Genomic DNA, 25,551 nt, shown 5'->3' with positions numbered 1-25,551 from the left:
CTGTCCTGTCCTGTCCTGTGCTGTGCTGTCCTGTCCTGTCCTGTGCTGTGCTGTGCTGTGCTGTGCTGTAGGAGGATTGATCTAATTTAATTTTGAGATTTAAAATATCTTGCTTTCATGAAAAGTGCCTGGAGCATTATTTTGATTACTGTGCTTTATGTGAGAATATTATGCAAGGGATAATGCATGGGGAGGTAGTCATTATTGAAATTTAAAGCCCGACAGGGCGATTAACCACGAGGCGCAGCCGAGGTGGTTAATCGCCCATTATCGCGCTTATTACACAGCTACTTAATAAATACATAAATACATTTACCCAAAAGTAACAACAAAACGAAGTATTTCCTTGCTTACGGCAATGAAAGTATTCCATAAGTATTGGGCTGGGCGGACAAGTTCGCCTCGCAAAAACAAATGACGAAATGGAAAAAAACTCGCCCCAAAACACACTCGCCCCCCATTCTATTTACTGCCGATTTGCCTGTAATACCGCCGGATTTGCCCCGGGGCGACTGTGTTTTGGGTCGAGCGTTTTGGTATTCCCCCGTTGTTGTGCCACGATAAACAAGGAAGCGCAGTGGATCAATGACTTCTCGGTTATTGCATCGTCTATTTCTCACTTCAAATGTTTTCAAAAACATTCTTGAGAGCAACGTTTAGTTGTAAATGACATTGTTTGTTTGTTTACATGGCTGTCATGTTGGATAAAGCATATAACCAAGCAGCACAGGTTGACATGAGCAGGTGTTCTGAGTCTCTGATTACACAGCGGTCCGTTATAGAGCTCATCGGTCATTATCCAGAAATAATGACCGATGACTGACCAATCAGAATCGAGCATTCAACCAAGCCGTGTAATAAATGAACATATTGTATAGTTAGTGAAAACACAGGTGTTGTTAAAATCAAATGTCTTTCTCTCTCTCTCTCTCTCTGCCTGAGGGGAGTGGTGCAGGAAATGTACTCAGGGGTGTGTGTGTGTGTGTGTGTGTGTGTGTGTGTGTGTGTGTGTGTGTGTGTGCGTGTCTTAGGTCTGTCAGTATCGTTTCCTCTCTTTAAAGTTTCAACACATCTGAGTCAGTGTTGTCATGGTGATTTAGTTAGTGGTGGGACACTGTTTTACGTGGTTTAACACCTACTACACTACAGTCACACAATGGAGCGTTGATTTGCATCTATAGGCTCATTCCTCTGTTCATTCACCTGGTGTGAGTCAGGAGTCTTTATAAATGTAAGGTTGTTTTAAATGGATGTGTGTGACTGCACATGCTACTGTTCTAAAAGGCTGTTGCTCGGCGTGTTACCGCGTCCCAACACCAATAGAACAATTATTTGTTTACAAACATTGAGACTGGACGCACAGGTGACTGTTTCATGTCATCAATTCCCAACAGATCCCCAAACCTGTTGTTTTAGGGTTTCACTGGTTTCACTTCATTCATCCTCCTCTGTGTGTAGGCTAGTGAGGTGTGCCCTGGTGACACATTTATACTTCATCGCACGAGAACAGCTGACATACAAGCTCACAACCGCGTCGCGGATGAGACCGCTGTGAGCTTGGAGATCTGCTATTCTCTGCCGTTCTCTGAGCGGGACGGAGCATAAATTATTCTTGACGGGCTGCAGCTGAGCGAGCAAGAGCAGGTTCTGGTGTTATGATCATAGAGCACTCCCTCTGTTCATATGACATATATATGTATTTATAATAATATAATAATATATATAATGTGATCATAGAACACTCCCTCTGTTCTTATGACATATATATGTATTTATAATAATATAATAATATATATAATGTGATCATAGAACACTCCCTCTGTTCTTATGACAGCCTCTGGAGGAGGGGTTTGAATTGTTATTATTTTTTAAACACAACAGAAACCAAGGATTATATGTGTCAAGAGGCAGAGACAGTAAACATCCTATAAACATTCTTCCTCCATACTGGGAGAAAAACAGCATCTGAAAGTTTGATGAGATGCATTTTTACACGTGAGGCTGTGACCACTTTAACTGTGCTGTGCTGTGCTGTGCTGTGCTGTTTTGTTTCTTAAATGTGGGAGGATTGATCTGATTTAATTGTGAGATTTAAAATATCTTGTTTTTAAGGAAAAGGGCCTGGAGCATTATTTTATCACTGTACTTTATGTGAGGATATATGAACAAATTGTATAGTTAGTGAAAACACAGGTGTTGTTAAAAGTCAAACGTCTCTGTCTCTCTCTGTGTGTGTGTGTGTGTGTGTGTGTGTGTGTGTGTGTGTGTGTGTGTGTGTGTGTGTGTGTGTGTGTGTGTGTGTGTGTGTGTGTGTGTGTGTGTGTGTGTGTGTGTGTCTGTCTAGTGGTAATGGTGATGTCAGAACATAAGATCCTTCTAACGGATTGTGTCTCTGATATCATTCTATAAGTTTATCTCCATATTTCATCTTTTTTATTAAGAAATGCTTTATTTTATACTCATCAACATGTCAGGGTCTCTGTTATACCACATGTTGTGAACTTGCAGATCTGATATTTTCATGGCCTAGAGTCACCTAACCCCCCCCCTCTCTCTCTCTCTCTCTCTCTCTCTCTCTCTTTCTCTCTTTCTCTCTCTCTCTCTCTTTCTCTCTCTCTCTCTCTCTCTCTCTCTCTCTCTCTCTCTCTCTCTCTCTGAGGGGAGTGGTGCAGGAAATGTACTCAGGGGTGTGTGTGTGTGTGTGTGTGTGTGTGTGTGTGTGTGTGTGTGTGTGTGTGTGTGTGTGTGTGTGTGTGTGTGTGTGTGTGTGTGTGTGTGTGTGTGTGTGTGTGTGTGTGTGTGTGTGTTAGGTCTGTCAGTATCGTTTCCTCTCTTTAAAGTTTCAACACATGTGAGTCAGTGTTGTCATGGTGATTTAGTTAGTGGTGGGACGCTGTTTTAAAGACGTAACGCCCACGTGGTTTAACACCTACACTACAGTACTACAGTCCGGGTGCAATACGTTAGTCCGACAGACCATTCCTCCGACAGCGCATGCCTCCGACGTTTACTATACTAACCCTATACCTAACCCGAACCCTAACCCTAACCGCACGCGGATGCCACATAGTCGGAGAAATGGGATGTCGGACTTACGTATGCCTCCCCTACAGTCCTGTATGTCATTGAGCTTAAGGGGTTAATGTTAGTGTTTATGTCCATCATGAGACGACATACAGTATGTGTTTATAATGTAGTTACATTAGTTAGTGAAGTGAAGGTGTTTTAATAAGTAAATAAGTCAGAGTTCTATAGTTCTATTTCTATACATTGTCCTGTATGTCATTGAGCTTAAAGCTGTAAATGTGTCACATTTAATGATAAACGTGTTGCTTTGTTTACTTTGTGTTGTTGTGGTTAGCCTAGCCGTTAGCCAGCGGTGTAGGGTTAGTGTCACGGTTCGAACCGGAAGTCGTTTTTCCTCCAAGCAGTGTGTGTGTGTGTGTGTGTGTGTGTGTGTGTGTGTGTGTGTGTGTGTGTGTGTGTGTGTGTGTGTGTGTGTGTGTGTGTGTGTGTGTGTGTGTGTGTGTGTGTGTGTGTGTGTGTGTGTGTGTGTGTGTGTGTGTGCACATGGATCCAGTATTTACTGTTTTCTGATCTGTTTCATTATATTAACCCTGACAGGTTGAATAAAGATCAACATGGAGAGAGAGGAGGAGGAGAGAGAGGAGCAGGAGAGAGAGGAGGAGAGTAACAGACCAGAGTCTTCAACAGTGAAGAGTGACTGGACTAAAGATGAACCTGGACCTTCACACTCACAGTATGTCAATCCTCCTAAAGTGATCAAATCACTGAAAAAACAAGACATAGAGTTTAATAACAGTGTGTCCTCCCTGTCCAATGTGTATCTATAGATTTGATTCCAAAATCAAACCATGACGGTGATTGTCACTCCCTTCACAGATGAGTCAGTTAGGTTTGTTCACTGGTAGTTTATTTAAGCTCTCTTGCGGCTCCATATAAACCAACGTCAAACTGTTGATGTGAAATAAATGACGATCAGGAAAATAAACAATAAACATGTAGCATAACAAAAGAAAATACACTTGAAATAAGACATGAAATTACCTCTCTGGCTGCATAGTGCTTGTAAAGGGAATGAGGTGCAGTCCAAGGTAGAAGGTACTCAAAAGTTATCAGCGCCACGCTGCTTACAAACACACACACACCCGTTCACACGGGCGTGTGGCACACACTGCTGCTAGGGAGCCATTTGACTGGGACACCATATATGGCCAAATGTCCGGAATTACATATAAACGCCACTTCCGGCACAACACTTTCAGCATAATTTACTAAACATTAGCAAATAAAGAAAACGACAAACAATTACAACAATAAATGATAATGCCAGCAGCTCCCACATAGCAAAAAAGACCTGGCAAAGTTATGGCCCGGATCATGCTGTTTGTCATGGCCCACTCGGAGCAATGGTCTATACCCCCTGGTCTGGCGCCAGATCGGTTTGCCAGAAGCTCAGACATACATGAACCGTATATGGGCCAGCTGTAAAGGGCCACACTGTGCTGACCCAGTGATGAGCCAGAACATAGCAAAAAAGACCTGGCAAAGTTATGGCCCGGATCATGCTCTTTGTCATGGCCCACTCGGAGCAATGGTCTATACCCCCTGGTCTGGCGCCAGATCGGTTTGCCAGAAGCTCAGACATACATGAACCGTGCATGGGCCAGCTGTAAAGGGCCACACTGTGCTGACCCAGTGATGAGCCAGAACAGTGTTTCCACTGCTGGCCCAAACATGGGTCGCCAGAACAGGGCCTGAACAGTGTTTCCACAGCTGGCCCAGACATGGGTCACCAGCACAGGGCCTGAATAGTGTTTCCACAGCTGGCCCAGACATGGTTGGCCAGCACAGGGCCAGAGCACTGTGTCCATACTTGGCCTAGGCATGGTTGGCCAGAACTAGCCCAGAACAATGTGTCCATAATTGGCCCAGATATGGGTCACCAGCATAGGGCCAGAACACTGTGCCCACAGCTGGCCCATACATTTGCCAGGACAGGGCCAGCTGTGGACATAATGTTCTGGCCCAAAGCTGGTAAAGTTATGGCCCGGATCATGCAGTTTGTCATGGCTCGCTCGGAGCAATGGTCTATACCCCCTGGTCTGGCGCCAGATCGGTTTGCCAGAAGCTCAGACATACATGAACCGTGCATGGGCCAGCTGTAAAGGGCCACACTGTGCTGACCCAGTGATGAGACAGAACAGTGTTTCCACTATGGAAACAGGAGCACCTATGAAAAAAGTCAACTGTAGAAGTTAAGATGGGGTGTGACAAAGGTCTTATTTAGGGGGGGTTGTGCTTTAGTCAGGCTCTCTCCTTTAATCAAGCCATACTAAATGCCATACACAGGCTATAATTGACTAAGATAAAATAAAAACAAGCATAAAGTTTTCTGCTTTTTTATTATTAAACTGCAAACCATGTGAGGCAAATGCGTGTATGAACAATGCAGTCAACATTTGGAATATGTGAACAATGCAGTTAACAAGAAACTGTAAACTGAAAAAAAAGGTAGTGCTTTTTTGCTGAAGTGACGGTCCTCCCTCGCCAAAATTTAACTCACAGAATTTGACGTTCCGAGTCAACAAATCTCATCATGTCCATTATACATTTCCGATGTGACAACTGTGAGTCACAAAGAACTGTACCAGGAGACCCTCATCCACGTAGCTCGCACCTCCCTCAGAACCAAGGTTCACGCAGAGATGGCAGACCTCCTCCACGAGGCTGTTGTAGATGCTGTTCTGGCCATTGTCAGAACAGAACTGATGAGATCCGAGTCCTGAAATCAAAGCAAACATAAGAATGTTGTTCTTTAGTCAAGTGGCTTAATTATTGGTAAAATAGTAAATAAATAAAAACCTGTGTAAGAAAAGAGGGGGGAAAACGCAGCATCAAAGTAAATTTATTATTTAGGCTTGTATACCCAAGGGATGCGGTGACCTAGTGGTTAAGAGGGTCAGGCTTGTTACCGAGAGGTTCCCAGTTCGACTCCCCAACACGACACTAGGTATGAAAATCACCGGGTGATTAACAATCCTGCAGGGTCTGGCAAGAAATAAGTTACTGCAACTTAGTCCAAACCCTGGGTAAATAACGATTTCTTCCTCTTCCTCTTCCCAGGAGTATTTATTTTTCTATGTAAAAAGAACTTTGTATGTACTTTATAAATAAAGCACTTAAAAACTTAAGCTAGTGATGGTACACCATATTATCAATATTGGCAGACATCTTAAGTAGTATATTAAAACACAATTCCTACATACTGTAGGCTATATGGGGGGGGGGGGTAAGTAATTTTTGGTGGTGCTACCTACTGAAAAGTTAAGTGGCACCAGTGAAAAAGTTACGTCTGGAGCCGTGACCCCATCCCAGAACTAACTGTATCTACGTAAACACACCATGTCTTTCTAGACAAGACTCACTCTGCATTGGAGCTCCTTCACATGTGCCTGTCTCTGTCTCTTGCCCCCACCTCCACCTGACGCTGAAGCCCTGAAATCAAAGCAATCATGAGAATGTTTCTTCAGTAATGTGTCTTAATTATCAGTGCAACGGTAAATAAAACCGCAGTAAGGAAAAATAAATCCATTTTGTTTAGAACAAGAATTTGGAACTAAAGATGAGATGTGGTCATGACCAAAAGCACAAGGTCACAGGTACAAGCATAGATATAAATACCTAGATGCCTCATCCGGCAATGGCCGATGGACATTCTCAGTAATTAGCATACATGGTCGGCATTTTTGTTTCTTGGAGAAACTGGCCAATCACCGTGGGTCTTTCCCGTCACATGACAGAATCTACGGTGCGCTTGATGTGCTGCAGCACCATGCCCTGAGTGCACTGAAGAAACAACCCCAGAAGTCCCTGGAAAAACAAGGCTTTGATTGGCCTGTAGTGTCGCCGCCCATTGTAAAACAATAATGGATACTTCCGTGTTACTTCCTTGTAGCCGTCAAGGAAAATCTCATAAGGAAGTGTCATACATCACGTGGTTGCGTCCATAGAGATGCGCCATGACACTTTCGGTGGCATAACATCTACCAGAAGTTCAGTGAATACATTGCAGTGGATGAGAGCCTTCTGGACAGCTCGTATCAAACATTATTTTCTGAACGAATGCAACCTTTGTGTTTTGTCATGAGCTCAAAGACTGGAGTCCTCATGCACGCGCAGTCATTATCATACCTTCAGTGTAGAGTAGGCTATTATTTTAGAACACACCCCTCTAATTCCTCTTATTCTGATCAATCTGATTTTCTCATTTTCGTTGCAAGTTCAATATATTTCGCCTTCACATCTGCACAACTTGATGTAAAATTGTTTCTAAAACAGCCTGTTTGAAACAATTTGTCTATAGCGCCGCTGATACTGTACAGTATCAATTAGACTATCTTAGATTTATTCAATCATTTGACATTATATCTTAAAATCTATAGCCTAGTTTGACTATCGACCCAACACTAATACTGATGAGCTCAGCCACTTATCATTATTCTACTGATGCTCTGCGAAGAGATCAAACGTGACATGTTTAGCCTAGATGTTGGTCCGATCGTTAAAGTTGATATTTGAATTAAAACGTTACTTTGTTTAGCTGAACATAAGCTGGCATATATTGCAGCTGTTCTGCAAAAAGGAATGGTCAAAACTACCCAAAAATATGTGAGCCAAACTTGTGGAAACATATTCAAAAATACTTTTTTCAATAGGGCTGTAACATAAGAAAATGTAGGAAAAGTGAAGCATTCTGAATACTTTCCGGACTGACTGTACGTAAACACCCCATCTTTCTAGACAAGACTCACTCTGCATTGGAGCTGTTTGAGAACCCCCTGTCTCGGTCTCTTCTGCCCCCACCTCCACCTGACGCTGGAGACCTGAAATCAAAGCAAACATCAGAATGTTTCTTTAGTCATGGGGCTTGATTCTCGGTGCAACGGTAAAAAAATAAATAAATAAAATAAAATGCAGTAAGGAAAACTGGAGGGAAAAAAAAGAAAAAACAAATCCATATTGTTTAGAAGAAGAACTTGGAATTTAAGATAATTTAAGCTCAGTTATTAATGGCCAGACAAGACCCCTATTCCAGAATGAACTGTATCAATGTAAACACACCATCTTTCTAGACAAGACTCACTCTGCATTGGAGCTGTTTGAGAACCCCCTGTCTCGGCCTCTTCTGCCCCCACCTCCACCTGACGCTGGAGACCTGAAATCAAAGCAATCATGAGAATGTTTCTTTAGTAATGTGTCTTAATTCTCAGTGCAATGGTAAATAAAACAGTAAGGGAAAATAAATCAATTTTGTTTAGAACAAGAATTTGGAACTAAGGATGATGTGCTCTGTGCTGAAGTGTGGGTCATGACCAAAAGCATAAGGTCACAGGTACAAGCAGCCGAAATGAGTTCAGTCACCCGAAAGACTTGGAGTACTGCTACTGCTCACTTCTTTGTGTCATCATTTCCAATTTCACTTGTTTATCCTGTATGAGTCATCTCTGATTGGATAACATTGGTATCTGACCATAACATGCATGTTCTGTTTACTAAACACCTGGAGAGACAGGGAGACCCCTGTTACTGAACACTTCATAGTAATTATTGCCATCCGAATATAGATATGTTTATCTTTTAATAAACAAAATCACTTACTGCACAATTCTTTAAAAAATAGCAGTAGCTATAGAATAGCAGTGTTCCTTCATGATTGACTAAATTAGCTTCTCAATTCTATATTGTATGTCCCAGCAAAGTTGTTAGAAGCCAATTTAAGATAAGGGTTAGCATTAAACAACAAACAAAAAGGGTTTTGTGTGTGTGTCTTCCCCGAGTAGAACTGAAATTCTTACCAGTTGGATTTTGAGGTCGGGGCTATTTTGTAGCCGCTCCTCCAGGTTTTCTAGGGATTGGGTATCAGCTAATGGCAGCAGATTTGGTTCAACACCTATGAGAATGAGAAAAGCTTTATCACATCACAGGTTTGCAGGTGTAAAACAGTGGGTGTATTTCCATAAAGAAAGGGAAGAAGATGGAGCAAGGGGAAGAGAGAGAAGATACATTTTAAAAAACAACAATGCATCTACATATTTACACAAGAATAAAGTAACTTTATTCTTTTAAGCCTTAGTCAATTTAAGACATTTAATGAATAGAGTAACATCCTCGCCTTTATTCCAACAGTCGATTCATTTGTGGATTATACAGTGAGCTGCACGTTTTAATTTTTTTCCTCCTTTTTAAAAAGGCAGTGAGCTTGTAGATCGGCGGTAGTGACGTGGCGCATCTAGTGAAAGCCGTAATTACACAATTTACATGTAAATAGGAAGTAAACGAGGGGGGGGAATGGCGTTCGGCCACAGATGGGATTAAAGCACTTCTTTATTGAAAAATATGAACTAATACATTGCACAAATACTCTGGACACCTACTTAACATTTGGGGCAAGCACCTTATGTTTTGCATTTCTACATGTTTGGAGACATACAGCTCCAGGTTTTACTGGTGACATTTCAGGGCAAACTGGGGGTGTGGTCACTAAGACTCTCGTAGATACGAAAGTAAAAGTCAGATTTGATAAAATACATATACGATAGTCTTGATCTAAGGCTTTAGTGAAGCCACACTTTAGAGCGTTTGTCACCACGGTCCATATTTCAGTGACAGCATGCCTGTTGCTCACTCGCATCTAAACGTGGTGTGTGTGCGGTGCAGCGTAAATGAGTCACGCAGTCAAGTTAGATAAGTCCTGACAGATAGTCAAATACGTCTTTGATGATATATATGCCTTGTTTGAACGATTATTAGCACACCAAGGAAAAAGATAGCGCAGAGATGCAACAGAATCAACCAGATTGAACTTACTTGCTGTGAAAATAACAGCTGCTGATCAGACAGTAATGAACTTCTCCCATGCGCTGGAGTCATACAACCAATGACAATCACAGCCTTGCAAGGAAAGAAATGTTTGATTAACTAACAATACAGTATATTCAAACTCTAATTTTGTTTACAGTTGTCATATTACAATTCACCTTAAAATAAGTTATAAGTAGCTATATCATATCAGTGGTTCTCAAAGATTTCCATGTCAATTGTATTTGGCTTCAGATTTGAAAAGGTTGTGCGCCAAGGAACCCCACAAGAGAAGTGTATTTACACCTGGAGGAACCATCTCTAGAAACCCACTTTAAGAACCAACACATTAAATGTACAGTGGTTCTCAGGTGGGGTTCAGCAGGGACCCTCAAGATTCCAAATGGACCCTTACAGGCCTTTAACTCTGAGAGTACCAATTGAACCAAATGGACCCTTACATATCTGTAACTGTGAGTGTACACATGTAACCAAATGGACCCTTACATATCTGTAACTGTGTACACATGTAACCAAATGGACCCTTACATATCTGTAACTGTGAGTGTACAAATGGAACCAAATGGACCCGTACAGGTCTGTAACTCTTACAGATCTGTAAGGGTCCATTTGGTTCCATGTATACTGTCAGTTACAGACCTGTCAGGGTCCATTTGGTTACATGTGTACACTCACAGTGTACAAATGGAACCAAATGGACCCTTACGTGTCAGTAACTCAAGAGTGTACCAATGGAACCTTACCTTTGACTTGCTTATTAAAAGTCCCCCCTGGCCTACAAAGCCCTGCAATATAAGTAAAATAAATATAGATTATTGAGGCAACTTCATGATAAACAGTAGAAAAGGCCACACACCTATGTATTCTATATACAAAAGGCAAGATACTTTTGTTTTAATAGCATGTTGTCTTTTAAAACGTCCAAACAAACGGTTTGTGTTTACAAGGAAATACCTGTTACACTACAGGCTAACTAACCAACAGAATCTTACATTATGTGCAGCATATGTTGAGTCACAACGTTATTTCTCAACCATTAATGTTCAGACGTGATCTAAATAATTATAAATGCATAAACATACCTCTTTTTGCTGTTCTGTGTTCTGTCGACGTCTCCCAAAGACAATCTCAGTCACAGCTGCTGCTGATTAGACCAGCTGAGCTGGTTATCCCATGCGCTGGAGTCATGCAACCAATGAGAGCACAGGACACGGGGGTGTGTTCTGAGGGACGACCAATGAGCGCAGGTTTTATCGGTTGTCAGGGAAACCATCACGACCAATCACCGCAGGCTCTTGTCTCTCAGGCAATGGGAATAGAGTTGGAGGGTTTTCATTTTTTGGCATCAAAATATACTTCAGTACTCAAAGTAAAAGTACTCATTATGCACAATGTCCCATTTTACAAGTTATCATGTGTATAAAATCCTTTGGAAATAGCAGATCTACAAGCTCACAACGCGTCACAAAGCGATGTGTTGTGAGCTTGTAGATCACAGTGGTGTAAAGTTAATAAGTGTATTTACTCACTGTACTAAAGTAACATTTTTAGGTATTTTTTTTTTACTGGAGTATTTCCCATTCTCAATACTTTTACTTCTACTCCACTACAACTTAGAGACAAATAATGTACTTTTACTCCACTACAATTATTTGAAAACTTTATACTTAGTTACTTTGCAGATATAAATTATAATGAAAATAGCAGATCTACAAGCTCACAACGTGTTGCATTGGCGCCGTGTTGTGAGCTTGTAGATCTGCTATTTTCAAACATTTTAGTACTTTTACTATTGATACTTTAAGTATTTTGATGCCAATACTTTTGTACTTTTACTCAAGTAACAATTTGAACACAGGCCTTTTACTTATAACAGAGTAAAAGGCTCTGTCATGTCATTTAACTGGGTACCCCTGGAACCCCCTCAACCCAGTTTGAAGGGTCCTTGATGATCTGCCTTACTTTTTACTGCATGTAGAGACACATATTGGTGTGGTGGGTGATTTCGGTAGCTTTATTGTTTAATGATTCTTGTGAGTTGTTGTTTTTAACTTTTTTTGTGATGTGTTGAATGTGAGAACTGATTCAATACTGTTAAACTGTCCTTGTTATTAAAATCATTCAGACTCCTCAGGAGGAACATGCGCTTTTGGGTCTTATACTGACACTCAGCTTCAGGGAGAACCATGCATGTCCACAAGTGGTCAGAGAGCGCTTGTCACCTGCATATTTAAAGAATGACAGTCCATTGTTATTCCATGTGATTTTGTTTGTGTTTATGGAGAAGAGAATGTGGCAAGACACCCTGTGGGACCCCGGTATTTAAAACAATATTACAGGATGTCAAACCATTATGCTGGAGTCTGTCTGAGTTACAGACCCATGTGGAAACCCCTCAAAGGAGGGTTTTGAGTTTTGATTTATTCATAGTTGACAGCCAATCAGGAGTCCAGTCCCACATGTGTGGGTTCTCAAAGCCTGTTATGGAACAGGTGTTCAAACTCTGAGTCATGTGTCATTTTTTACAGAGACAGCCGTGTTGCAGTGCCGTTTTGGAGTATAAGAATTACATATTTTCATAAGGACTTTGTTGCTTAGCTCATGTACAGCTGATGTTCAGGATACTGGCAAGTGCATGTGAGTATCAGTTCCACGTACAGTTCCATTGGAGAGTGTCTGCACTACTGTTTCTTCTTCAGGAGTGTTTGTCATCACTGCCATTCACTTTGCTGCATTATCCACGTTACATTCGTGGTGAACGGCTTTGTGCAATGGAGCGAGGTGGGCCACCTCCCACTCAACCCCGGCAAGACTAAGGAGATGCCGGTGGATCCCCGAAGAAGCAGGAAAGGTCCCACCAGTACCCAGCATCATCAAAGGAGAGTCGGTGGAGCTGGTGGACAGCTACAAATTCCTGGGCGTGCACCTAAACAGCTCGCTTGACTGGTCCGATGATGCCAATGCACTGCACAGCAGAAGAAAGAGCAAGCTCTTTTCACTCAGAAGGCTCAGAGGGTTTGGGGGGGCGGGCAGGATCGTGGGTGCCCCCCAGGAGGGGGTGGAAGAGGTTGCCATGGTGCGAAGAGCAAAGACATCCACATCCAAAACACAGCCAAATCTGGCAAACAGATCTGGCCCAGATCTGGCTCACTTATGGCAAGCCGGTTCCGGCATGACAAAAAAACGGACCGTGCGAGGCACCGCGCTACGGGCGCTAAACTGTAGTCAAAATAAACTAAACTACGTCGCTACTCACATAAACAAAGGTTCTTATGCGTCCTTCAATGTCGGAAAGTGTCAGAACTCTTAGCACATCCCCATTGACTTTCAGTGGTAGTGTGCTGAGTTCCGACATGACATGGTAGTTCCGACATGGCATGGTTTGTTTTCTGCTCAAAATAGTCTATTTTACAGTGTGGGTGGGGTGCTGAGAGGTTACCCACCCCGGAGAATACACTTTCAAGGTCCACATGTCGAAGAGTCCTTGAGCAAGACTCTGAACCTTATTGCTCCTGGTACGCAGGTTGCTGCCTTGCAGCCTTTTTAATCCAAGGGACTTGGATAAAAAAGGTGCCATATAAATGCACCATTTACCATTTAGGATTCAACACATCCAAGCCAAAGAGACCCCATATATGGATATAGCTGACCTGTTTTGACATCACAGTGTGACTCAACTAGCTCAGCAGAAGGGTATACATGCCAAAACGCCCATGTGCAAGGGCTCATGTGCATGCACCCATGTGCGCGAGATCGCCCTTTAGGGCTTGTTAATTATAAGGCTAATCTGGGCCAAATAAGCCCATAAACACATGCAGGCCAGATAGAAGTAAGGCTAACCTGTGTGCCAGATACAAAAATGATAAATGAAATGAACCCAAAACACATGTGGTCCAGATACAAAAATGCATAACGTGGGCCAAATGAACCCAAAACACCTGTGGGCCAGATACAAAAATGCCCAATGTGGGCCAAATGAACCCAGAACACATGTGGGCCAGATACAAAAATGTCTAATGTGGGCCAAATTAACCCAAAACACCTGTGGACCAGATACAAAAATGCCCAATGTGGGCCAAATGAACACAAAATACATGTGGGCCAGATACAAAAATGCCTAACGTGGGCCAAATGAACCCAAAACACCTGTGGGCCAGATTGTAAAATGCCTAACGTGGGCCAAATGAACCCAAAACACCTGGGGGCCAGATACAAAAATGCCCAATGTGGGCCAAATGAACCCAGAACACATGTGGGCCAGATACAAAAATGTCTAATGTGGGCCAAATTAACCCAAAACACCTGTGGACCAGGTACAAAAATGCCCAATGTGGGCCAAATGAACACAAAATACATGTGGGCCAGATACAAAAATGCCTAACGTGGGCCAAATGAACCCAAAACACCTGTGGGCCAGATTGTAAAATGCCTAACGTGGGCCAAATGAACCCAAAACACCTGTGGGCCAGATACAAAAATGCCCAATGTGGGCCAAATGAACCCAAAACACATGTGTGCCAGATACAAAAATGTCTAACGTGGGCCAAATGAACCCAAAACACCTGTGGGCCAGATACAAAAATGCCCAATGTGGGCCAAATGAACCCAGAACACCTGTGGGCCAGATACAAAAATGTCTAATGTGGGCCAAATGAACCCAAAACACCTGTGGACCAGATACAAAAATGCCCAATGTGGGCCAAATGAACACAAAATACATGTGGGCCAGATACAAAAATGCCTAACGTGGGCCAAATGAACCTAAAACACCTGTGGGCCAGATTGTAAAATGCCTAACGTGGGCCAAATGAACCCAAAACACCTGTGGGCCAGATACAAAAATGCCCAATGTGGGCCAAATGAACCCAAAACACCTGTGGGCCAGATACAAAAATGCCTAATGTGGGCCAAATGAACCCAATCTATACTCGGCCCATATGCGGCTTGCCATCATGTAACCGGTGCCATCATTGCCAGACCTGGCTCACATCCGGTCCACATACCACTTGCCGGAGTGATATTCTGCCGGAGGTCTGCCAGACTGCCGGAACGAAAACGGCATTTGGGCCAGACCAGTCTGCATAGGTTTTGCTATGTGGGCTGTTGGGGTGTTCTTCATTTGTCTACTGGCAGAGTGTGAGCAAAGTTTTTCCGTAGCCTCTATGGGGAATTGTGTCATGATCAGGGTTTACGCTAGGAAAGGTTTTGGGCCTCCACCTTGACCGACAGGATTATATTTTACCGGCCAAAGGATACATTAATCGTCCATATTATAATTAATATCACATGTGTGTTTGTAGATACATGGACCCAACTGATCATTACACCTTGTTACGTTAGCACTGCCTTCTTTACACTTCATCACTGATGCAATATGTTGCTGTTTTTAGAGTTTTAACTAAATAATAGATCTGTATGCAGAGGTGTTGTGCCAAAATATAACTGAATAAAGTGGCCGTGAGTGAACTGCTTGCACGACTCCGTCTCACAGTATAAACACATTAATATATGTTTTTGGCTTTACATCTCATTCAACCTTAATGTGTCACCAACTTTCACCACTTCATACATTGCAGACAGACAGTCACTGTGCTGCTTGTATATCCATGACCCATACGAGTTTGGTTCCCCCGAATGATCAAACTGAGCATGCGTTGAATCCACAGACCCACTGTGTTACATTCTTGCCGTCTGCCACTGTGTGTGTGTGTGTGTGTGTGTGTGTGTGTGTGTGTGTGTGTGTGTGTGTGTGTGTGTGTGTTTGCGATGGGACCCGGGGGGGGGGACGGGGCACGCGGGTGGGCGAGACGCAGACAGATGATGATAGTGTTGTTGCGTATTGAAAACATACAAACAGACGTAACAGACATACAAGCTCACAACGCGACGCCTTGCAACGTGTTGTGAGGTAGGTCTTGTAGGTCTGATACTTTCAACGCACAACACCAAAATAATAAAAATCCAAATAATAATATTAATAGGCTAATGGGCTTAAATGTTAAACTAGCCTAATAACAGCATTTTCCCAACACGGTGATGTTTATAATTAACGGCCAATTACTTAAAAAACTTAAAACTTACTTAAAAATTATTAAAACTGTACTTCCTACAGTTCAACAGTTATGAGGCCACCATGAGGCCGATTTTAAAACTAGAACTACTCATTCACTGCCAGACTTATTTCTGGCTGAGTGGTCCCACTGCCAGGATTTTGTGATTCTCTTACCTTTTCAAGTATTCACAGAATATTTATCTCTAGTATGATCGATCCCGTGACGGTTGCTAATCACTGAGGGTTTCACTGTGTTTCTGTGAAAAAATGTTATTGCAATTCCTGTTCGCTTGTTATACTCGTTGAAAATAGCATGATTTGCTAAAAAATACTTAGTAAAACACAGGAAAACAGGGATTTTTTTCTACGTTTTTATTTTAACAGGGAAGTGAATGGAGCAGTAAATCTTTGGATCGCGTTATCTCCTGGTTCTTTAAAAAAAATGTTTAAAAGACATCATTGGCGGTGTGGGCTCACTAAAACAGCCGTTAAAAGACGTCATACAGATATAAGTTACTATGTGAAAGCAGTTTGTGAATGAAGTCGTACAAATCCATATTAATTTTATCAGACACGCCCCCTTCCTATACAAACTCAATGTAATTTCAAACTCTATTTTAACCATGACAGATTCATTGAAAACACCCGTGTCCTTCTATTACGTGAGGGGCTGTGTTTTTTCAATTACTTTTTTCATTCATTATTTTTATTAAAACATTTTCATTTCCCCCAAAAATACAAAAAAATAAATGAAAAAACACCCCCACGCATTAGAATGACGATATCAGTCAATGAATCTAAAATGGTTCAAATGGAGTTAGAAGTTATAATGGGATAGGAAGGGGGCGTGTCTGATAAAAATGATCATCAAATATCTAAATGGTGAATCCAGACACTTAAAAAGTGTCTGAGGTGAAATACAGAAGCCTGATTAGACGTTAAAATGAGCCCAAACATGTTTGACAGTGAAATATCGTATATAGATATAGAAATATTGTATATACACAGATTCATAATTAGAATAATGAGTAAACAGCGTTTATAGCCACACAGAGCTCAGTAATCAGTGGCCAGTGTGACCACAGCTGTGGCAGAAACAGACAGACTGGAGGATTAGATGCAGGCTCTCAAACCTCACCTCCTGTGGTTTGTTTTTAAACAGTTTTTATGGGATGGACAGAAAGACACACTCTGCAATGGTTTCTGCCTACTTTTAGATTATCAAACTATTTATTTCTATGCATAAATATGCCATGCAGTTGGTCTATCTTCATTAATGTTACATGTAAAGCTGTTATTTAACATTCAGCTGGTCTATCTTCATTAATGTTACTATTTAACATTTTAGACATTTAATTTGGACTTCTACAGCAGTGCAGCAGCACCCGTAGATCGTCAAAGTACTGGAAAGTGTAGCTCAAAGGTGAAGAGCCTGCTGTCAACATGACTACAGAAAACTTTATCATCTTAAATAATGTGCAAACCATCTGCTTCATAAGAACTATGTTGATCTATATTTTATATACACAAATAGTGTAGCAGTATTTCTGGGTTTTTACACCGGACCTTTCTTCTCCCACAGAGCTGAGAAAATGTTTTGGTCTCTGGAGTGGGAGGAGCAATGGGGGAAGAGCGGGGCTGTGATTGGCTGGACACTAGTGCATTAGCTTTGACTCCAGTTTGGGAGGTTTGAAGCGACACTTTTTGCTGTACAGCTTCACAACATTAAAGAAAAGCTTCAAACACTCATTTATACAGACATTACATTGAAACTCAAAGCTAATCTTTTGCACCAGGCTGGGTAATGTGAACGGGGCAAAACGGGGCATGAGAGATGATTACACCTTCATGTCTCAGATTACTCTGATTACTCCTCCTACCTGCTCGCTCGCTTAATAATGAATTACTAGGTGCCTTCTGGAAAAGTTCTTAATGTGAAATATATAAAAAATATATTTAAAAATATGCCATAGAGTCAGTGGTGTGACCTCCTTTTCCAATGTTTAACTACAGATATAATTTACTATGTGAAAGCAGTGTGTGAATGAAGTCGTACAAATCACAATGTGGTGTTCAGTGTGAAGCTCCACTATACAGGCTTGTGTGCATGTCCTATTTATGTAATAAACTATGAAATCTCTATCTAGAGTCACATAAGTAATATTATCTATTATAATATGACTTATGTGACTTTATTAATATAATATGATGTATCAATAATAATTAACAATACATGTTCTTCACCTCCACAGAGAGAGGAAGAGGAGTCATGTCATGGAAGAGCAGGCATCCAGGTGTTCATTGTGTGAGGAGGTTCTGACAGATCCAGTCTCTACCAGCTGTGGACACTGGTTCTGCAGACAGTGCATCACCTCATACTGGGACCAGTCTGCTCCAACAGGACACTGTGGCTGTCCCCAGTGTGGAAAGAGATCCAGAACCACACCTGGACTGAAGACACCCAGTCAAACCACACCTGGACTGAAGACACCCAGTCAAACCACACCTGGACTGAATACACCCAGTCAAACCACACCTGGACTGAAGACACCCAGTCAAACCACACCTGGACTGAAGACACCCAGTCAAACCACACCTGGACTGAAGACACCCAGTCAAACCACACCTGGACTGAAGACACCCAGTCAAACCACACCTGGACTGAATACACCCAGTCAAACCACACCTGGACTGAAGACACCCAGTCAAACCACACCTGGACTGAAGACACCCAGTCAAACCAGACCTGGACTGAAGACACCCAGTCAAACCACACCTGGACTGAAGACACCCAGTCAAACCACACCTGGACTGAAGACACCCAGTCAAACCACACCTGGACTGAATACACCCAGTCAAACCACACCTGGACTGAAGACACCCAGTCAAACCACACCTGGACTGAAGACACCCAGTCAAACCACACCTGGACTAAAGACACCCAGTCAAACCACACCTGGACAAAGTAAGACTGGGCACAATTTACACTAATTAATATTTCATGTTACCTGAAATACTTAAATGGTAGAAAACATAGTCAGACTAAATGTCCACATTGTTTTATGAGTTTCCATGTTCAAATGTTGATGCTAAGCATCTATCAACTCAAAATCTTATGTTATTTATTTCAACTGTTTTCTCAGTGAATTGTAGATTTTAAGGGGGCATTTAATTAATAATGTGCATACAAATCTTAATGTTTGTTTAAATTAACCTGAATGTTTAAAATGTCTTCATTCTCTTCTCATAGCAGATGTCAGTCTGCAGGAGGAGTTAAAGGATTATAAGATCAGTTTGAACAGACTTGATCGTGTGACATACGTCACTGAAGTGCCCTCCCTCAGCAGCATCTACACAGAGCTCTACATCACAGTGGGAGAGAGTGAAGTGGTTAATAACCAACATGAGGTCTGGCAGCTTGAGACAGCTTCCAAGAAGAAGACCCTCCATGACAAACCAATCAACTGCTGTGACATCTTTAAGCCCCTCCTCCTTGGCAGAGACAAACCCATCAGAAGAGTTCTGACCAAAGGCATCGCTGGCATTGGAAAAACATTCTCTGTGCGTAAGTTCACTCTGGACTGGGCAAAGGGTTTGAAAAATCAAGATGTTATTCTCCTGGTTCCATTCTCATTCCGGGAGCTGAACTTGGTCAGAGATGAGCTGCACAGTCTTCTCACACTGATCCATGTTTTCCATCCAACATTAAAGAAGGTCACAGCAGAGCAGCTCGCTGTCTGGAAGGTTGGCTTCATCTTTGATGGTCTGGATGAAAGCAGGTTTACATTGCACTTCCACAACAATGACATTGTTTCTGATGTCACAGTGACATCATCGGTGGACGTCCTGTTGACAAACCTCATCGAGGGGAATCTGCTCCCCTCAGCCCTCCTCTGGATAACTACCAGACCTGCAGCAGCCAATCAGATCCCTCCTGCATGTGTTGACATGGTGACAGAAGTACGAGGGTTCACAGACCTCCAGAAGGAGGAGTTCTTCAGGAAGAGATTCAGTGATGAGAAGCTGGCCAGCACAATCATCTCACACATGAAGACATCAAGGAGCCTCCACATCATGTGTCACATCCCAGTCTTCTGTTCTATCACTGCTACCGTTCTGGAGGACATGTTGAAGACAGACGAGACAGGACAGCTGCCCAAGACCCTGACTCAGATGTACAGCCACTTCCTGTTGGTCCAGACAAACCGGAAGAAACTGAAGTATGATGAGACTCACATGGTAAAAAAGAAAGGAAAGGAAAGAAAAAAGAAAAGTAAACCATCAAGGGAGAGAAAGAATCAACAGAACAGAGAGAATATGGTTCTTCTGAAGCTGGGCAGGCTGGCGTTTGAACATCTGCAGAAAGGTAGCGTCATGTTCTACCAAGAAGACCTGGAAGAGTGTGGTCTTGATGTGAAAGAAGCCTCGCTGTACTCAGGAGTGTGCACAGAGATCTTCAAAGAAGAGAGTGCGCTCTTCAAGAAAAAGGTCTACAGCTTTGTTCATCTGAGCATCCAGGAGTTCCTGGCTGCAGTATACCTGTTCCACTGTTTCACAGAGAAGAACATGAAGGTACTGAAGACATTCCTGGGAGGAGGAGGGGGGGGAGAAGAAGAAGAAGAAGAAGAAGAAGAAGAAGAAGAAGAAGAAGAAATGATCCTGGATGACTTCCTACAGAGCGCCATGAAAAAAGCCCTGAAGAGTAAAAACGGTCACCTGGACCTCTTTGTCCGCTTCCTTCATGGTCTCTCGCTGGAGTCCAACCAGAGTCTGTTAGGAGGCCTGCTGGGTCAGACGGAGAACAGTCCAGAGAGCATCCAGAGAACCATCAACAACCTGAAGAAGATGACCACTGAAGATCACTCCCCTGAGAGAATTATCAACATCTTCCACTGTTTGATGGAGATGAACGACCACTCAGTATTTCAGGAGATTCAACAATACCTGAAGTCAAAGACAGAACTGTCTCCAACCCAGTGTTCAGCTCTGGCCTTCATGCTGCAGATGTCAGAGGTTCTGGATGAGTTGTACCTGGACACATACAACACATCAAAGGAGGGCCGACGGAGACTGATCCCAGCTGTGAGGAACAGCAGAAAGGCTCGGTTAGTATTCATGTAAATAGAAAACGTACTAGAACAGAGTCAATCTACCTTCATACCACGACACTATAACTATTATTATTATTAATATCATTATTATTATTATTACCCTTATTATTATTATTATTATTATTATTATTATTACTCTCCGCAGGAGAGTATTGTTTTCACTTTCTAAATATGACACACCGATTGGTCAAGCCTCACGTAATCTCTCAAGAACAGATTCCGACCTGCGGTGGAATCTGTCGGAGCGGTTCGTCCTAACCAGTGCGCATTGGCTAAAAGTGGGCGTGCCTTCAGATCAGGAAGTGGGCCGCGCTTTACCCAATCAAATGTAGTGGGCGGGATTCACATGTCCATCCACCATGATCCACCCTCCCCCCCTCGAAACTAGCCGAAACTAATTTAACAATAGCGTCCTCGGAGCGGACAAAACCACGGAAAGATATTCACATTTTAAATTACTCTTTCATCATAGAAACAAGTGGGCTTATAACCAAAACCATCCATGTTCTCTGGGAGAAGTGGTGTTAGTGTTCCGTGTAGAAATATTGTTAGTGGGAATGAAAACATGGTCGCACCAACCGGAAGTGATGCGCTATAGGCAGACATGAAACCGGTGTTTCCCTGCGCTCTAGTCTAACATTATACTCCTGCCAGACTCCACAGAATATCAGAAAAGCAGAGGTCGCTGTTTTTCATTTTCTGTGGGGTCTGGCTACGCGAGACTAAGCCTCACGTGACACGTGACAATACGGTGAAATACTGTATAAATACATGGCGTCACTTTGACAGTGTCTTGGCCACTGTCAAAGTGAGGTAAGACAGGAACCATCACGAAATGGCTGCATGGCTGATACATAATTGGCAGATAGGACAGATAGGACACTTATATAGACAGGAGGGATATGACACTTACACAGACGGATAGGACACTTACAGTACACAGACAGGACGGATAGGACACTTATACAGACAGGACGGATAGGACACTTATACAGACAGGACGGATAGGACACTTATACAGACAGGACGAATAGAACACTTACACAGACAGGACGGATAGGACACTTACATAGACAGGAGGGATATGACACTTACACAGACAGGACGGATAGGACACTTACAGTATACAGACAGGACGGATAGGACACTTACAGTATACAGACAGGACGGATAGGACACTTATACAGACAGGAGGGATAGGACACTTACACAGACAGGAGGGATAGGACACTTACATAGACAGGACGGATAGGACACTTATACAGACAAGACGGATAGGACACTTATACAGACGGATAGGACACTTATACAGACAGGACGGATCGGACACTTATACAGACAGGATGGATAGGACAGTTAGAACATAAGAATTAGAACATTCCCAACATTCCCAACACAAGTCTGGTAAGAGTGAGGTAAGACAGGAACAATCACGAAATGGTTGAGAAATGGCGGATACTGTAACAATTGGATAGGACACTTACACAGACAGGACGGATAGGACACTTACACAGACAGGACGGATAGGACACTTACATAGACAGGACGGATAGGACACTTATACAGACAGGAGGGATAGGACACTTATACAGACAGGACGGATAGGACACTTATACAGATAGAACATTCCCAACAGCGGAGAGTTGTGCTCCGAGGAGCACTTTTTCTAGTTACATTTATTATTATTACCCTTATTATTAATAATATTATTATTATTATTTTTATTATTATTATTACCCTTATTATTATTATTACTACCCTTATTATTGATAATATAATAAATGTTATACACTATAACTAGATATGATGATGGTTAACATAAAACATTGGTTCTCAAAGTGGGGTCCTGGGACACTACTTTGGGTCCTTGAGGAATTCCAGGGGGTCCCTAGATAAATGAGGAATGGTTTAAACCCTTTAACCCTATTTTTATACTTCAGTTATTCAAAAATAGCTGATCTACAAGCTCATAATGTGTTGCAACGGGCTTGTAGATCAGCTATTTTCTTTTTTCTTTGTTTACTTTAATAATTGAGAAATGTTGAATAACTTAGATATTTAACAACACATTATCTTGTCTCATGGGGTCCCTGGTACAACATATTTTCAGATGGGTCTGAGGCTAAATACATTTTCTTGACATGAAAATGTTTGAGAACCACTAATGTAAAAGATCCAATAATAACTACGTTTCAAATCCTGTCTGGGTCTCAAATAGTGACTGATGGTGTTGTGTTTATGTATAAATAAAGACCAGGAAAAGACAGGTAAAAACAAGACTAAAGGTCATTACACACCGGCGATTATGCGAATATACCCAAAATTCGGACTCGTTCCGAATAAATACAATATGTTTTTTCGCTTCGCTTTTTTGCTCCGTGGAAGCTTGCATTGACTTTATAAGGTTTTTAAAAAAAACGTATTATTCGCATGAAAAAATCGCCCCCGGTGTGTAAGGATCTTAAGAGTCTAAAAGCCCTGCTAGTTACACCCACCTGGACCAGCAGTCTCACTAGTTCAGCTAAAAATAAAAACTTAGTAAAATAAGTAACATGTCAGGTAGCCGATCTACAAGCTCACAGTTGTGAGGTGCTCCTTACTGCCCTGCAACCAATTATAAATCAGGCCTTATAACCCAGCTCTCTGAAATGGAACAATCAATACAAATTGTAGAAAAGAGTCACCTAGTCAGTAACAGCAACCCTCCCCCTGGCCTATTCCCATGGCTTGGCTCCACCCCTCTCACCTGCTCTCACTCACTCTCAATCCCTAATCACACCTGTCCCTCACTCACTCCTAATTAGAGGCCTGCTATATATACTGCTTGAGTGCCTGTCCCTCCAGTTATTGTTTGTCAGCAGCAGCAGCAGCAGCAACTCCTCTGTCCTGGAGTCAGCAGGCCTCGGTTATGCGTCATTGAATAAAAGCATAACCATGAAGCCGCAGCTCCTCCTTGCTCAATAACTCATGTGTGTGTGCAACGGAAATAAATGGCTTAAATGGAAATAAGTTGTCCAACATTCTTGCCGATGTGCCGTGGCGATGTTAAATGACCTTTGAACCAGAACTCTACCTTACAAGTGGTCCTTCGAGAACGGGATCTGAACATTGCCATGGCTGAAGAGGAGCCAACCGAAGAAGCTTTACCCCCTCGTCGCCCGGTCCGCCTACCTCAGCACCTGGAGGGCTTTGAATTTGGCTATGAGAACCGAGCTACAAATACATCACGCACACATGAGCCAGAGGAAGAGCAGGAGGAGGAGGAACAAGAGCAGGAGGAGGAGGAGGAGGAGGAGCAAGATATTCCTGAGGACTGTGAAGAGGAAGATGGTGAACACCATGACGATGGCCGCGCCCTCACAATTCAAAGCAGAGCCCAGTCACCCCCCGCAGCTGATGTCACAGTACCATCAGAAGGCGAGCCAAGTCAAGCGGACCTCATCAAACACCTCCTCGAGACAGTGAAGCAGCAAGGAATAATCTTGCAGCGCCTCATGGAGCAACAGGAAGGCTCCAGACCAGAGGGCAGCTCCCGCCGTTTAACCAGGTTACCTCCACCCCCTCCCCCCCTTCTTCCTTCAGCCCATAACCAACTAGTCCCCTCACACGATCCAGCGCCTTACCGGCCTGTGTCCCCTCATCCTTCAGCCCTTCCTTCCGCCCTGCTTCCACATCGTCCAGTTCTTTACCATCAGCCAGTGTCGCCCAATCCTTCATCTTTCCATCCTATAACGCAATCCTATTATCCTTCATCTACAGCCCCTCCCACTGGTCGATCCAGGCACTTCAGGTCAGTTGAGGCTCCCAAATTCCCCGACTTTACCAAAGAGGATGAGGTGCAATACCGGATGTTGCGAATGGCATTGAACAACTTGCTTGACCCGGAAGAAACTGAAGAATTCAAGTTCCATGTCCTTCTTGACCACCTTAAGGTGGACCAGGCCAGACGCCTGGCCTTGGCACACTCCTATGCCCGCCAGCCATTCACTGAAGCCTTGAGAGCCCTCGATGATCGCTATGGCCGGCCACGTCAGTTGGCACTCAAAGAGCTACAAACCATAATGGCTCTCCCCCCTGTACGTTCTGGGGATGGTCATGCCCTTGATGACTTTGCCCTACGCGTCCAAGCCCTGGTTGGGCTGATGAAAACTATGGCTGACGAAGGCGATGCCGAACTCCTCTGTGGCTCCCATGTGGATCGGCTACTGGAGAAACTCCCCCACGAACAGATTAGCCGCTTCAAGCGTAACATGCACAGACTCAAGGTAGATGCTTCATACAACCTTACCCACCTTTCTGAGTGGCTGCAGATGGAGTCCCGTTGCCAACCGAGAAGTGACTGCCCAGGCCCAAACCCCCCTCGATCCCACAGACCACAAGCAACTACCCATTCCATGACCATATTCCATGGAGCTGACAGCAGTGGTGAGCACTTTGAACCTCAAATGCCCCCTGTGTCCCCCTGTGCCTACTGTGACTCCACAA

General features: G+C 43.0%; 1 protein-coding gene across 1 annotated transcript in view; it reads left to right on the top strand.

The window, feature by feature from the left end:
- Positions 1 to 3,706: 3,706 nt before the first annotated feature.
- The window catches only part of LOC311035148 (uncharacterized protein), a 62,254-nt gene continuing 40,409 nt past the window's right edge, over positions 3,707 to 25,551 (top strand). Inside the window, exons 1-3 of the mRNA XM_084043227.1 lie at positions 3,707 to 3,760; positions 18,208 to 18,920; positions 19,206 to 21,060. Of these exons, the coding sequence (XP_083899353.1) occupies positions 18,230 to 18,920; positions 19,206 to 21,060 (2,546 nt within the window). The 5' untranslated portion in view covers positions 3,707 to 3,760; positions 18,208 to 18,229. The remainder of the gene's footprint in view (positions 3,761 to 18,207; positions 18,921 to 19,205; positions 21,061 to 25,551) is intronic.

Source organism: Gymnoscopelus microlampas (genome assembly GCF_963454915.1).
Source record: "Gymnoscopelus microlampas genome assembly, chromosome: 19".
Lineage (NCBI taxonomy): Eukaryota > Metazoa > Chordata > Actinopteri > Myctophiformes > Myctophidae > Gymnoscopelus > Gymnoscopelus microlampas.
The sequence above is the reverse complement of the archived record's forward strand: the minus strand, read 5'-3'. Positions and strand labels throughout refer to the sequence as shown.